This window comes from Empidonax traillii, unplaced genomic scaffold (assembly GCF_003031625.1).
Source record: "Empidonax traillii isolate 1590-97213 ecotype Southwest subspecies unplaced genomic scaffold, ASM303162v1 scaffold321:size1084243, whole genome shotgun sequence".
Taxonomy (NCBI): Eukaryota; Metazoa; Chordata; class Aves; order Passeriformes; family Tyrannidae; genus Empidonax; species Empidonax traillii.
Genome location: NW_020955514.1, coordinates 53081 through 66425, shown reverse-complemented (window position 1 = coordinate 66425; position 13345 = coordinate 53081). Strand labels below are relative to the sequence as shown.

At 38.2% G+C, this 13345-nt stretch overlaps 1 protein-coding gene across 4 annotated transcripts in view; it reads right to left on the bottom strand.

Moving 5' to 3' along the window:
* The window catches only part of FAM193A (family with sequence similarity 193 member A), a 44420-nt gene that overhangs the window by 16822 nt on the left and 14253 nt on the right, over window positions 1–13345 (bottom strand). Inside the window, exons 7-14 of one of the 4 annotated variants that reach the window (XM_027891397.1) lie at window positions 12316–12460; window positions 8402–8479; window positions 7100–7180; window positions 6694–6806; window positions 6300–6542; window positions 4158–4311; window positions 3877–4056; window positions 785–1036 (exon numbers count right to left, since the gene is read on the bottom strand). In XM_027891397.1, coding sequence (XP_027747198.1) covers window positions 785–1036; window positions 3877–4056; window positions 4158–4311; window positions 6300–6542; window positions 6694–6806; window positions 7100–7180; window positions 8402–8479; window positions 12316–12460 — 1246 coding nt within the window. The remainder of the gene's footprint in view (window positions 1–784; window positions 1037–3876; window positions 4057–4157; window positions 4312–6299; window positions 6543–6693; window positions 6807–7099; window positions 7181–8401; window positions 8480–12315; window positions 12461–13345) is intronic. The other 3 variants (XM_027891395.1, XM_027891398.1, XM_027891396.1) reach the window with 3 other exon arrangements.

Here is a 13345-nt window from a genome sequence, read left to right as displayed (position 1 = left end):
GAGCTGATCTACTCTCCTTGCAACCACAGGATGATTGGATCAGACCAAAGGGAGACAACAGGAATATGTATCTAATGACAAAGGCTTTGCCCTTTCCAGCAGCACCCACAGTTCAACTCATTTAAATAGTGTGTGAAACAACATCCCGTTAATTTTAACTCTGGTTTTTGACTCCTACTCCTGAAAAGCAGTCACCTGGTTCCAGCTCTTGTTCCATATCTTTCTCTTGTTTATTACTTACAAGTAAGTTTAAGGTCAAAAGAATTTTGCAGAATCTGCAAAAAAGCAAGTTCTCTCAAAGCACAAAAAACCTCTTAAAATTAAGACTCCTATGCTTCTGCTTTCTCAAAAAAAAAAAAAAAGAAAAAAATCACTAATATTTTGAACTACAAATCTCACAATATTATTGCCTAAATAGAATACTAAATTTTGACCTCTGACACAAATGAAATTAATATTTAATTAGTCCTATTACACTGACTGAAGTCCCATCACTGTATCCACCATTCAAGACTCATTTGACTCAACGCACTTTCTAATCCCAGTAAAGGCATTATCATTCTTCCTGACAGAAACTATCCTCAGCCCTTCTGTATGAACCAGCCACCAGTTCTGAATCTGTTTTATTCCCCACCCTTCACCACTCCTCACGAAAGGAATACTACAAACAAACCGCAGTGTAAAGCAACTTTCGCTGCTGACTGTACTCGGTCGTGCTGGTTTGTTCAGATGTACAGTATTTTTCCTGGGATGAGGATGCATCCATGTCCTTCCCCAGGCTTACCTTGTTGTGTGTGAAGGGAGAAGCAGTATACAAGGTGGGATGAATAAGTGGTCGAGGCAGATGAGGAATTGTATGCAATGGTATATGTCCATGGATGTGAGGATATAGATGAAGTGCAGGATGTGCAGGTTTTTCAGGATTCATAAACTGGTGGCCAGCAGGCAGCCTTCCAGTTGCAAGTGCAGGGGTTGTTAGTCCTGAGGCTTCTTGTTTGCAAACGTGACACTCACAAGCGTTTGGACCTTGATCAGCCTGTAAAACAAAACAAAACAAAACATAACCAAAAAAAGAACCAATTAAAAAATTCAATCTGGTCAAGAGACAGTAAAAACTTACTAATTCACTATTTCATTTTGCATACATCAATTAATATTTTCAGAGCATCCACAGAATTATTTTGTCTATTATCAACGGAAAAGCCTTGTAATGAAGTGAAGGAACTAATGAAGGATCTTTATCTTACTTAAAAATACAGTAAAAATTGTCAGCGTTTCATACTATACATTTAACATCCACGATCAGTGACAACAAGCAAAACACTCATTCAAAATACTGATACAAGCCTTGACAGTGTTTGATCATTACTAGGAAATTAATTACCCCAGGATACAAAGAAAAAAGTCAAATTGGATTAATATTTTCCACAGTTTTCCAAGTATATGGAAAAAAGTACATGTAGGAAGCAGTGATAAAGGTTGATCAGCTGATAAAAGTTGGAAGTAGTCCTAAGCTGCATGAGGCAGAGCACAACCAGCATCTGCCAAGGGAGGCAATCTTTCCACTCTGCTTAGCAGGGGTGAGACTGGTGCCAGGCCCAGTTTTGGGCTCCCGAGCACGAGAGAGAGATGGACACACTGCAGTGAGGCCAGTCAAGGGCCACAAAGATGATTTAGGCCGTGAAGCATCTGTCAAACAAGGAGAGAATGAGATCACTGGGATTGTTCAGCCTCAACAAAGAAGACTCAGGGATCTTAACCGTGTGTGTTCCCTGACTGGGTGGGGAAAGGACAAGTAGAAAGGATGGAGTCTGACTCCTCTCAGTGGTATCCCATGAAAGGACAAGAGGAAATGGGCACAGAGTGAAATACAGGAAATTCCACTCAAGCCATTGATTTGTGAGAGTGGTTGAACACTGGAACATATTTACCCACAGAAGCTCTGGCGCCTCTGTCCTTGACAATACTCAAAACACAACTGACACAGTGCTGACCAACCTTCTCGAGATGATCCTGCTTTGAGCAGGAAGGCTGGTCTAGATTATCTCCAGAAGTCCCTTCCAAACGCAACCGTTCTGTGATTGTGTGAAGCTGACATTTCTCATGAGAAATTTCCTAATCCCATCAACCACACCCTCTTAGAAAGTTTTACTCATCTCAAGGTATCATCAGCCTCTGTTCTTTCAAAAGGACTCAAGACTTTAGCAAAAAAACACCCCAGGAAAGAGCAGCTCCATTTCCCTCTCTCAGCTCAGTAGTTTTTGCTGCCACTGTCACCTGGTATTTCACTGAAAGATAATTTTATCAGAAGCAACAGCAGGACCACTTCCCAACTGCTCTTTTTCCCAGCAATATGGAAGTACACATTTTTCCAAAACTGTAACATTAGCTAATTGTATTTTTAAAAAAGAATTGACAGGTGATACTCAAATATGCTCTCCTCTCAGAAGCAAATAATTCTTCATTACCACATAAAACCATTACAGCCTTTAACATGAGGTATATTTTAAGAACCAAAGATTTTATAAACCAAATACAATTATTAAATTAATTTGGCGTATAAAGAAGAAAAAAACAAACTGAATGATGAGACTCAAACCCCAATTCTGACAAACCTCTCGGTACTGAAAAGGAATCCAAAGAGAGAGAGAGATACTGAGTAAATGAGCAATCCCAAGAGATAATGCCAAAAAATCTCACATGCACATGACATGTACCAGTGAAATCAATCACTGAAATACAACACTATACTTACTCAGTTCTGATTAGAAGATCAGACTAAAAAAAGAAAATCACTAAGAGTTCCCCAGAATAATTCTGATGAAATCCCTTTTCCGTAGAGAAAACAAAAAAGCAAAAGGCTAAATCCATCCTTTTATCTTGCATTTTAGTTTGCTTCCCCAAGGCAAGTAGACTTACATAATCTCATTTCATTTTTCACAACAAATGCAGAATCTCCTCACTGGTTTCAAACTAGTTTGACAGAGGTCTCACCCCATGTAAGTGTGGCATTGGTCAACCACACACAGGAAAAAACCTTGACATACTTGCTGAAAGAAAATCAGGTTTACTCTTAACACATGAGAAAATACTTCCAGTGGAAGGTCTTACAAACATCCTAACCACAGGAGAACACCTGCTGAGAGATGACTGTTGTCTAAGCTCACAAAGGTGCACCAAAGTGGATTCTTTTGTACAGTAAGAAATAAAAGTAACATTCCCCTCAAAGGGGTGAGCGCCTGTGTCACAGCTGTGGGGTAACTCAGATTAAAAGCCACACAATTACAAAAGCAAATCCATCAGACATTTTGCCTCGGTGCTCAACTGTTAAACCAAACGCCACTCCTGGCTGAGCAGATAATCTAGGCATGGTTCTCTGGGTGATCTGGGGACCTCACAGTCAAGAGCTTAATAATCTTAAACCACTAAAACCAAAAAAAATCACACACACCAAGACCCATGACACAAGTCATGCAATGGATTTAAATACCCAGGGTTTTTCAATGGAGAAAGTTAATCCTCAAATACAACAGTAAAAATTACATGTCAACTAAGCACTTCTAACATTCACCCCCCCCCCCCAAATAATTTCAAATAACAAAACATTAATTCATACAGGCAGGACTAAATTTTTTACCCTTTTACTGAAGCCACCTTCAATATGACTTAACATTTTTCAGGTTTTGACTAAAGACAGATATTTGCCACGACAATACAACAATCAGTTGAAAAATATTTTACATGTCATACTTACCCACTGGTAACATTAATATTTTAAAAGTTAATGAAATAATTGATGATGCACATGTCTTCTAATTCAAGCAGTCACATTTCAGAAATTAAATTACTACAAGGGTTGCTTTTAGATGACTATACCTGCTGACTGGGGTAAGACGGTGGTGGACTATCCATTTTTGTTTCATCTTTCCTTAAAGCCCTTTTTCCTAGGGATATTTCCTCCTTTTGAGTCCCTGGTGGTTCACCACTGCTCTCCCCATCTGCTTCTTCATCATCTGCTTCTGAGGAACTGCTGCTTGTACTGCTCACCTGAGGAGACTGGACAACATCAACTCATTAACACGGGAGTGAAGGACAGGCCTTTCCTCAGTGAGCACATCCAACTGCCAGGAAAAGACAGGACACTGGGAATGCTGTACCTCATCTTTCAGAGCCATGTTTTCACCTCCGCCGTTCAGCTCACTGTGAATTCCGTTCATGTTGGCCACAACCTCTGCATCGTCGTAGTTATTCAGCGGGTAGATATCAGCAAACTTTGCTGATAACGGCGCAACATCTTCATCATCGCTACCACTGAGGGGGAAAAGAGGCTTGGATAAATCACAGTGCTCAGTCACCTCACTTATAGTGAAAGCAGCTACAACACCAAAATGAAATAAAGCTGAAGGTACCCCTTGTATAAGTGTTCCAATTAGGAATCAAAGGATGGTCTCTCAAGTTGTTCAGCTGATCCTGTATTGCCAAGCAAGTAAAATCAAGCGAACTGCCACATAAATCCTACTGAATGTGGCAGTCGTGTGCCCGAACGACAGACTCGATCAAAAATGTGATTCTCTGCTGGTTTTTAGTAAAACGTTTTTCCACCACTGCTTTCTGACCAAGACTCTATGGAATTAGTAATTACAGGATATGGATGACCTTTAATTTGATGAAAAGAAGCCTTATGACAACGATTTCATTTACAGAAATTGTGATGTGGAAAAAAATACAATATAAAATTCAAGTTTTTCCACACACTAAATGTCAAACCAATAAATAGGGAACACTGAACACATCACAGTAACTCTTAAATTTCTCAACAGCAACTAGTTCGTAGACAACCCCACATCTGCTTTTCAGAATCTGCTCTAAAATACGTAATGGCATTTTCTGCCATACAGATAGCTAGTAAAAGAACCTGCACGTTTAATTACTCACTCCAGGGAAGTGTTGCAAAGATTGGTTAGTTTGTGTTGCTACAACAATTCAGAGCTCTTGGAAGAGCTCTTAAACTGAACACTTTATCTTGTTGCATTCCATAAAATACTGTGCCAAAATTTAATTACATGATGGCACCATCAGGCATATTTCAAATGTGCAATGAAGAAATAAAACACAGCAGATAGTATGAGACACAAGATGGCACTTCCCCAGGGAGCAGTGGTACTTCCCTAAAAATAGGCTTCTGACAGCAAATAATACTTGGATTCAACTGAACTAGCTTCTGAAGAGAAAAATTGAACAATTTTTGACATTTCAGCACCAAAACTAGTGAGAGTTTATAGAAACGGCAAAGCACACACAGCTAAACATATCACCAAAAAATCTGTGTTCAAGTGCTGCCCAAATGGGATCAGAAACTAAAGGCCTGTTATGGAAGATTAAATCATTGATGGGAGTAGATAAACTTTTAAGGAAAAGGAACTCAGTGAGTGATAGTCATCAAAAACACCTCACACATCAGCACTGTCCTCGTTCGTCACACCATATTAACACGGAACACTAATGCAAATTTCCTTGACTGTACCTACAGCAAGTATTTCATCAGTGTTCCCACCAGTAGCAAAGGTTGTTTGTTTGGTTTTGTTTTTTTTGGTTTTTGTTTTTGTTGTTGTTTTTTAAGTATTCCTTTAGAATATAACGTGACAGAGGAGACTCCTGGTTAGCTGTACATATACCCAGTACAAAAGCCAGCCCACCAAGCAGCTCTAACCCTTTAGAATTATGAAGGGGTGGGAGTTTACATTAGACTAATGTAAACATCAAATCTGATGGTCATTGTAATCAGAGTATAAAAAAGGGGATGGCAGTTACTTCTGATAGAGACAACCATTTTTAATGCAAGGCTCAGGTTAACACAACTTCAACAATCCTAAAAGCCTTCTGAGAAAGGTTTTTTGGAAGTAAACTGATTCATATGAAATGACAATCCCTCGAAGAACAAAACACCAGTTCCCTTGCTCAGCCCAGGAAAATGTAACATTTTAAAACGATCCTCTAAAGCAGATTTGTATCTGATGTCCTTGTTATTGCAAAGCAGGAATGTACACACTCCACGCACTTCTAGCAATATTAAGTCAATATCTTCAGAAATTTTCAAGAACTTCACAGGATTTAAAAAAAAAAAAATATATATATGTTAGGGCACGCATAGCACTGGAGTTGCAGTTGGCTGAACACAGTACCGTTATTAAATAATTTTCGGAGGCAAAACTAACATTACATAACAATAGCCTGCCAATGCCACTTGCCTGCTCAAGCTCAATTCACTACAACAATGGAGAACAGAAAAAAGAGCTTACAAAGTTGGTGCAGAACCATTATCTGTGAGGATCAGTCTGGGATGTTGCTGAATTGTGATAGGCGAGCTGGAACCTGATCCTGAACTTGCTGAAGACATACTGGGCGGGCGGATCTCAGACAGATAATCCGGAGCAGAATCAATTTGCAGTGGTAACTGGTTAATGTGGATATCATCCGTTATAGGAGAATCCATGATGCCACACGTTAAAATGTGTGAAAGGCTGCAGTCATCACAAGTACATCTGTACAGGAATTAAGATTACAGGTTTTTATGACCTTGTTTAAATATCAATATAAAGCAACCACATTCTTTGTTCCAATAATGCATTTCTTTTTTCCTTGAACGAGAAAGTAATGCTTTAATATGATTCCAAACTAAAAACATCAGCTCACCTTCTTCTATAATTACAGTTGGGACAGTCAGGCATGCTCAAACGTGATGACAGCATGTGTCTCATTGTGTCTGTGAAGTTGTTCTCCCCAGCTAGTGCTTTCTTGTTATTAAGCTGAAGTAAATGGTAAAGGCAGTGTTTAAGTAGTGCAAGTCTTTCCATTAAAAATTCAACGGCATATAATGACAAGTTACACAATCAAAAGGCGTTCTTTGGGCAAAATAATTTAAAAGCAGAATAATTCAGAATAATTTCACGAAGGTGGCGTTTTGATCATGAGTGAAAAAGGAAAAAGTTCAAAGTTACAAGCAATAAACATTTGGCACTGAGACTCTTCAAATAAAGTATGTTTCTACTATGAAATAGTAAAGTGGACAAGTCCATCTCCTTGACTCATTTGTACGTACATCTTGCACGGTATTTCTGCTGACGCATTCTGAACTTGAGCAGTTCTTGTCTTGTTTCATGGTATGCACAAAAGGACACTGCTGACAAATGGAGAAAGCAAACTCACCCTTAGCTGGCAAAGAAGAATTAGCACTAATTTTGTAGCCACAATGGGATAGAATCAAGAAACAAAGTAGCTGCCCAAGAGGGGACCTGACTGCATTAGTGAAAAAATACAATCCAAATAACCTCCACCTGGCAGAGGCCTAATCCTGAAAGCACCTAATTTCATTAGATACCTACAAACCTTAGGTTAAACAAGGATGTGCCTAAGCTCCCACCTCTGTAGATGCCCAGACCTGATCATTACCTAAGCAGCCATGGTCTTAGAGCTCACTTAAGGCCAATTAGGATCAAGGGAAAAAAAAAAGAGGATTCTTCCCCAAGTCCTCTGAGAGGACCTGTATACCAGATGTTCTAAAAACATTGTTACCACAGGCTTATGTTCCCTTCAGGAAAAAGTACTTACTGATGACTGCTTTGAGACATTGCCAATTTAAGCTTAAGTTTATTAAAATGTACTGCCATACTCTCTGGCTCAGGACTAGCATTTCTTTCTGCATACTGGTACAGGAATGGAGAGGTTCTCCATCCAGAGTCGACTCTACCCAAAGCCCACTGTACTCTTACGGAAAGCATGATGCACACTTGAGCACTTATCGGCTGGAGAAGAGAGCACTGAGTCCTAAACAGCAGTTTTATAGTAAGTTAGGAACTTCTATTGGCCCCTGTCTGGTTACAGCTTAGAAAAAGGAAATACAGTTCTGCTCAGGCTATTCCCCCACAAAAGAGCTGCAGGAGCCATCTCCAAAGTCCTGAGCGATGGAATCACCTGCCCTGCTACTGTAGCTCCCAGTCCTGCACACACACAGGAAATTTGTTGAACTCCTGATCACAATATTCCCTATCATCTAAATCAAGACAGCTCCACACTCAATGTATTGGCTGTTTTGGATCCCACTCTAAGGCAACAAAGATTCCCCTTTTTTTTGTATAAAGATGTTAAGGACCCGGTATTTAATCCTAAGACTATTATCTTTTTATCTTGTAGAAGTGAGATTACATACTTTTACTTACTCTTCTTGGATCTTACTGTTCTGTATTTTAGCTGATCAGATTTCGTGCCTGGCACAGTTGCAGAATTAGAGTGCACAGAAGTGGTACAACATCCTACGCTCATTGTTTGCACCTTACAAACATATATGTGTGGCTTTAGTATAACTTAGAATGGTGTAACAAAAAAAAAAAAAAAAAAATCCTACCTGCTCTTCAATAAAACGCCTCTGCTTAAAAAATTCCCAGTCTTCCTTTAGCATGCGTTGTTTTGTTTTCATTGCCATCTAAAACAGAATTTAAGGAAAACTCATTGACTTAACAATAGAAAACCTACATTACTGTCAATTGATCTAAGTTTCATTAAACCTAGTTTATCTATTCTATTTTGCAAGTACTTAGTCAATATGAAATGTATTTTATTTGCTAATAATTTGATTTGAGTTACTTAAACATCAGAGTTCATATTCATTTACACTATTTTTCAGTCAGATTTTCCCACTGTTACTCCTTATGTTAATATTTCTTTTCATTAAATATGTGCATAACATTTTCAATAAAGCGTGACTGGCATTAAATACTCAACATCTCAGATCCACTAAAATCCATTAAAATCTAGAGATAAAGGACTTATGGCAAAGCCTCAACACAGGCTCAAGTGCAAACCCTGACGTACCACATGTGGAACTAACCACCCCAAGAGTCAGAAGAATCAAAAGCAGTGACCTAAACTAACACTATATGGCACATTTACTCCTCAAAGTTTTTCATGTCCCTTGATTTAGGTAAGGCTGGGAAAATACTTTATAATTACTTGTCTCTTGAATCACCAGAAACGCACATAGAGCCTGTAACTTTTCGTACACAAATGATATTTTTCTGATTTAGTAAATAAATTGTCTCTGATAGAATGCAAAAGCTTTCATGAATTTTAACACAGTAAAATTCAGGAACAAAGCTCCTCCTGTTGTACCTTGCAACATTTTAACAGAACTACTTCATCAATGAGGAAACAACTACCTAAGGTTATCTTTTACAGTTCTTTTTTTCTTTTACCTCATAAATAATAATAACAAAAATTGATTACCTTATAGGATATAACAAATTGTTTCATAAAAATAGGCTAGTGAGCCATTAGGTTATACCACTAAAAATCTTTTTTTCTTCAAAAGCATGCCTCCAGGAATTCATACTTGATCAAAAGTTTAAAGTCTTATAACTAAGCTAAATGTATTATTACTATTATAATTATTTAACTTAGGAAAATGAAATTTTAGGTTGGGGATCTGGAACAGTATTAAGGGGTATAATTTTGCCTAATTAATTTCTGAAATGATCAGCATCATATCCTAACTACTACTATGGATTTTGAGTTCCCTTGCTCCAGTGAGTTTATGTTAACACCAAAAAAATGAATTTATCATGCCCATGTGTGTTTAAAAACGAAGAGGTACTGCAGAGCCTGTGGCCAACACCACCAGAAATTTCATCCTGGGTGCAGTACCAGCTTCCCAGAATCCCTGAGCTATATTTAAACCCAGCAGTGCTCACTGGTTTAGCTGCCCTGCCACCTAGCTGAGTCCTCACCATCAGAGACAGCTACCTACATTCACTCTGCATTATAAGAGAAGACTTTTAATGCCAGAGAACGACGTTTAAAACAGCCAGTGCATTAACTGGGAGCTGCCTCCTCAAGCCTGCCAAGGAACTGTCAAAGCAAACAGCACGGTACAAGTGTTAGTACTCTGCTATTAACGGGAACAGGGGCTGACACACAAGATTTCCTACTTCTGACCTTGCAGCCTTTCCAATATTCCATGGATGCAAGTATCTAAAGTTATTGATTCTATAAATAATAGAAAAGCACTTCTCTCCCCTCTTTCTTTTCCCCAAGGAATATTTATTTCAGCAGAGCAGAGCAGCAACACAAACCACATGCATCGTGCCCAAGAACTCTTCTAGGGAGTGGGAGATAAATTAAAAGGCCACATACTCCAAAGATCTTCCTCAGATGTAACAAGTGATGAATACAGGTGCTGATATGAAGGAATCCTTACTCTAAACTGTATTACAGCATACACACATGGTACAGCAGTGTATTGTTATGTGTCCGTGCGTGACACAGTTGACATACACTGTCTTAAACTAGTATTTCAATCACTTGCAAAAACTATTAACTTTGTTTCCCATGAACAAGTAACATAACATACAGCAGGAGAGTCCATTAATTATCTCTGCTGATGCCCTGTCTGCAGTTTTGGGTGTAGTTCCACAGTTAGATACATGAGAACCATTCTTCTATTTTCTTTCCCTTCTAACCTTTCCAAAACTAGCAATAAAAGGTCACAAGTTTGTTAAGTCAAGAGGCAAGGAAAGAGTGAATGCACGTTCATTATTAAGATCCAGTTTCTACAGCAGTGGGGCTTTCTGATTTCTACGCTGTTGACAAAAATATCACTGCAAATTCAGGTATGATGGTCATACTGAATGATGTATTTTTGATCAAGAGAGTACAACCCCAAGATATCACCAACATGGGGTTTAAGGCATGATTGTGAAAATGCTTTTTTCTACATATAAATACCAATATAAACATCAATGTGTTTTTTTAAAATGTGATGTTTTAAGTTTTTGAATTGTTTCCTCTACCTACCTGCACTTGCAGGTATTTTTGGTCATTAGGAAATAAGTCATCACATTAAGTTTTCCCTACTGGGAGAAGGGTGTGTGTTTGTACCAGAATACAGCTTTCACTGAGCAAATAAAAAATTATATAAGACAGTACTTGTGGCAGTTGCATGGTCACTTGATATGAAGAAATACAGAAAAAAACAGTTAAGAACTTTATTTGGGCATGATGCAGAACCACCAGTCAGAAGACTGATATGAATGCGACTCTACAGAAATGCCCACTTTTCAAACAAAGTAAGTGAATAATGCAAAATGAACTAGGTTTCTTTTCTTCCTAGAGAGGCATCAGACAGCCATGACACTCTGAGACCATGGGGAAAATGACTTCTAGTAGCAAAAGATGTGAGATGATCAAATTTTACTGAGCTGCAATCAAATATTTAGGTGCACAAAATCTGCCAGACCAAGAGAAAACTTTGTAACTGATAGCTCACAGATGCAGTCCCCAAATATAGAACAATCTCTAAAAATAAAATCAGTTATGTCTTGTCTCCATCTTGAAGGTACTGGAATTAATGGTAAAAGTTCACTTAAATTCTTTGGCAAAGGGAACAGCTTCTGAAGGACACTTACAGTGTACAATAAGACTAAAATATGTTTGGTATCTATAGAAGTAACATAGCATTACTGAATCTCAGATTGGATCTCCATATTCCTAGTGCTCATAAAAGACAAGAAGAGTTCTATAAAATTCTGTATCTTAAGATATTTCCAAGACATTCTTTCTTCCAGAACATTTACAATTAAACTAAACTACATTCAAAGCCTTATCCTGAGGTGTTTTAAGAAAATTAGGTTCTTTGAGCATAAAACTAAAAAGTACGAGAAATTTTCTTTGAAGAATATGAAAAAACACTTGCAAAATAAACAGCTATTTGTCTGAAAAAATGTAGGAGTCAGCACAATATTATGATTATTTTCTGGAACAAATTCAGAAGAATCAGCTATCAGATCATACAGTTTAGAAAGGACACCTTCAGAGATCTCAAGTATTTATGTATTGAGACAAACGGGAGCTCCTTTTTTGACAACAGCACAAAGATCACCATCACACTATGCAACATGCAATAGTTTTTAAAAGCAGTATCTTCCTCTGGATTTCATTTAGTGTAGTTATTATTTTGGAAGCTTACGGGGTTCTGTGGGATGAGTTGGTTTTTTTCTCCCTATGGCTAATTGTTCAAAGACCATTTCTAAGCAACAATACAATCTGCCTCAACAATTTAAGGAAGTTATTGTACAATCAGCATTAAGTATTGGTATGCTAGCATTCTTTTCTGTTGTGAATGAATGACATAAATGAAAAAAAAATTACGTGTTGCTTCAAAGCTCTGGATAAAAATATCAAAGAAATTATTCCTCACTGAAGACAGAGCCCTGAATGGGCTGCTCCCTACGTAATCAGTCTTGAGACTGTTTGCATGACTCTTACCTGCTCATCAACATAATCATCAATTCTTTTCTGGCATTCAAGCCATGCTTCAGCAACTTGGCCCATTTCCTGTTCCAGCTGATGATACCTTTGTAGCAAGGTACTATACATATCTTCACTACAGGAATCGTGGGTTGTTCCAAGCCTGAAAGTCCAAACAGCACTCGTTATAGAAGAGACGTTTCACTGAAGAATCACGCTTTTAAGTTCTGCCAGCCAAAAAAGTGTTGTTACAGTGCAGTTACTGACACACCTAGGCCCACACAGCTGCTAGTATCCCAAAATTGAGTACTATTTTTGGTAGCTTTTCAAAAAATATCCCAAAACCGCTTATTCCAATCTTCTGTAACCAACAATAGCAAGAATGTGGGAAGTGCCACATTGCTAGAGCCTCTTTTCCATGAGCAACCAGATGACAAATACTGAGCCATATTTATGTAAATTTTGTTGCTTGATATACTTTTCCTTCCAATTTCTATGGGCTAAGTATACATGTTGACTATTTACCGAAGAGCTACATAATAAAAATAAAGCCAGAAGCTTGTTAAGCAGAACTCTCACGACCAGTGCCAAAAAGATGACTAGACAAGTTGGAGTTGCAGGTGGGAAATGTGCTGCAGAACGAAGGAAGTGAGATACAAGCAAGTTATTCACTATCACTTGAGCAGCACTGAATTCAGAACGTGGTTATGCCATTCACTGATGACTGTGAGGAGCCTCAGAAACAGGACAAAGACTTACATCCTTCTTTACGTCTTTGCACAGCACCATCAAAACGCTTCTTCAGTAAATATGCAAACTCCCAATATGTTAACTTTAGAAATAATAAAAGATAAAATTCTATATGTGTTTAAAGCACAATGAATTGTAATGACCTGTCAATTGACACAAATAAACTGAAGCTTTACAAGCTTTCTACTACTCAAAGTAATTAAGGAGAAACTGGGAGGTAGTTAATTAGGCACAGAGGTTGTGTGGCCAGTACCAAAAACTACAAAATAGAAGCATCTCAAAATGTGATATCTAAGCC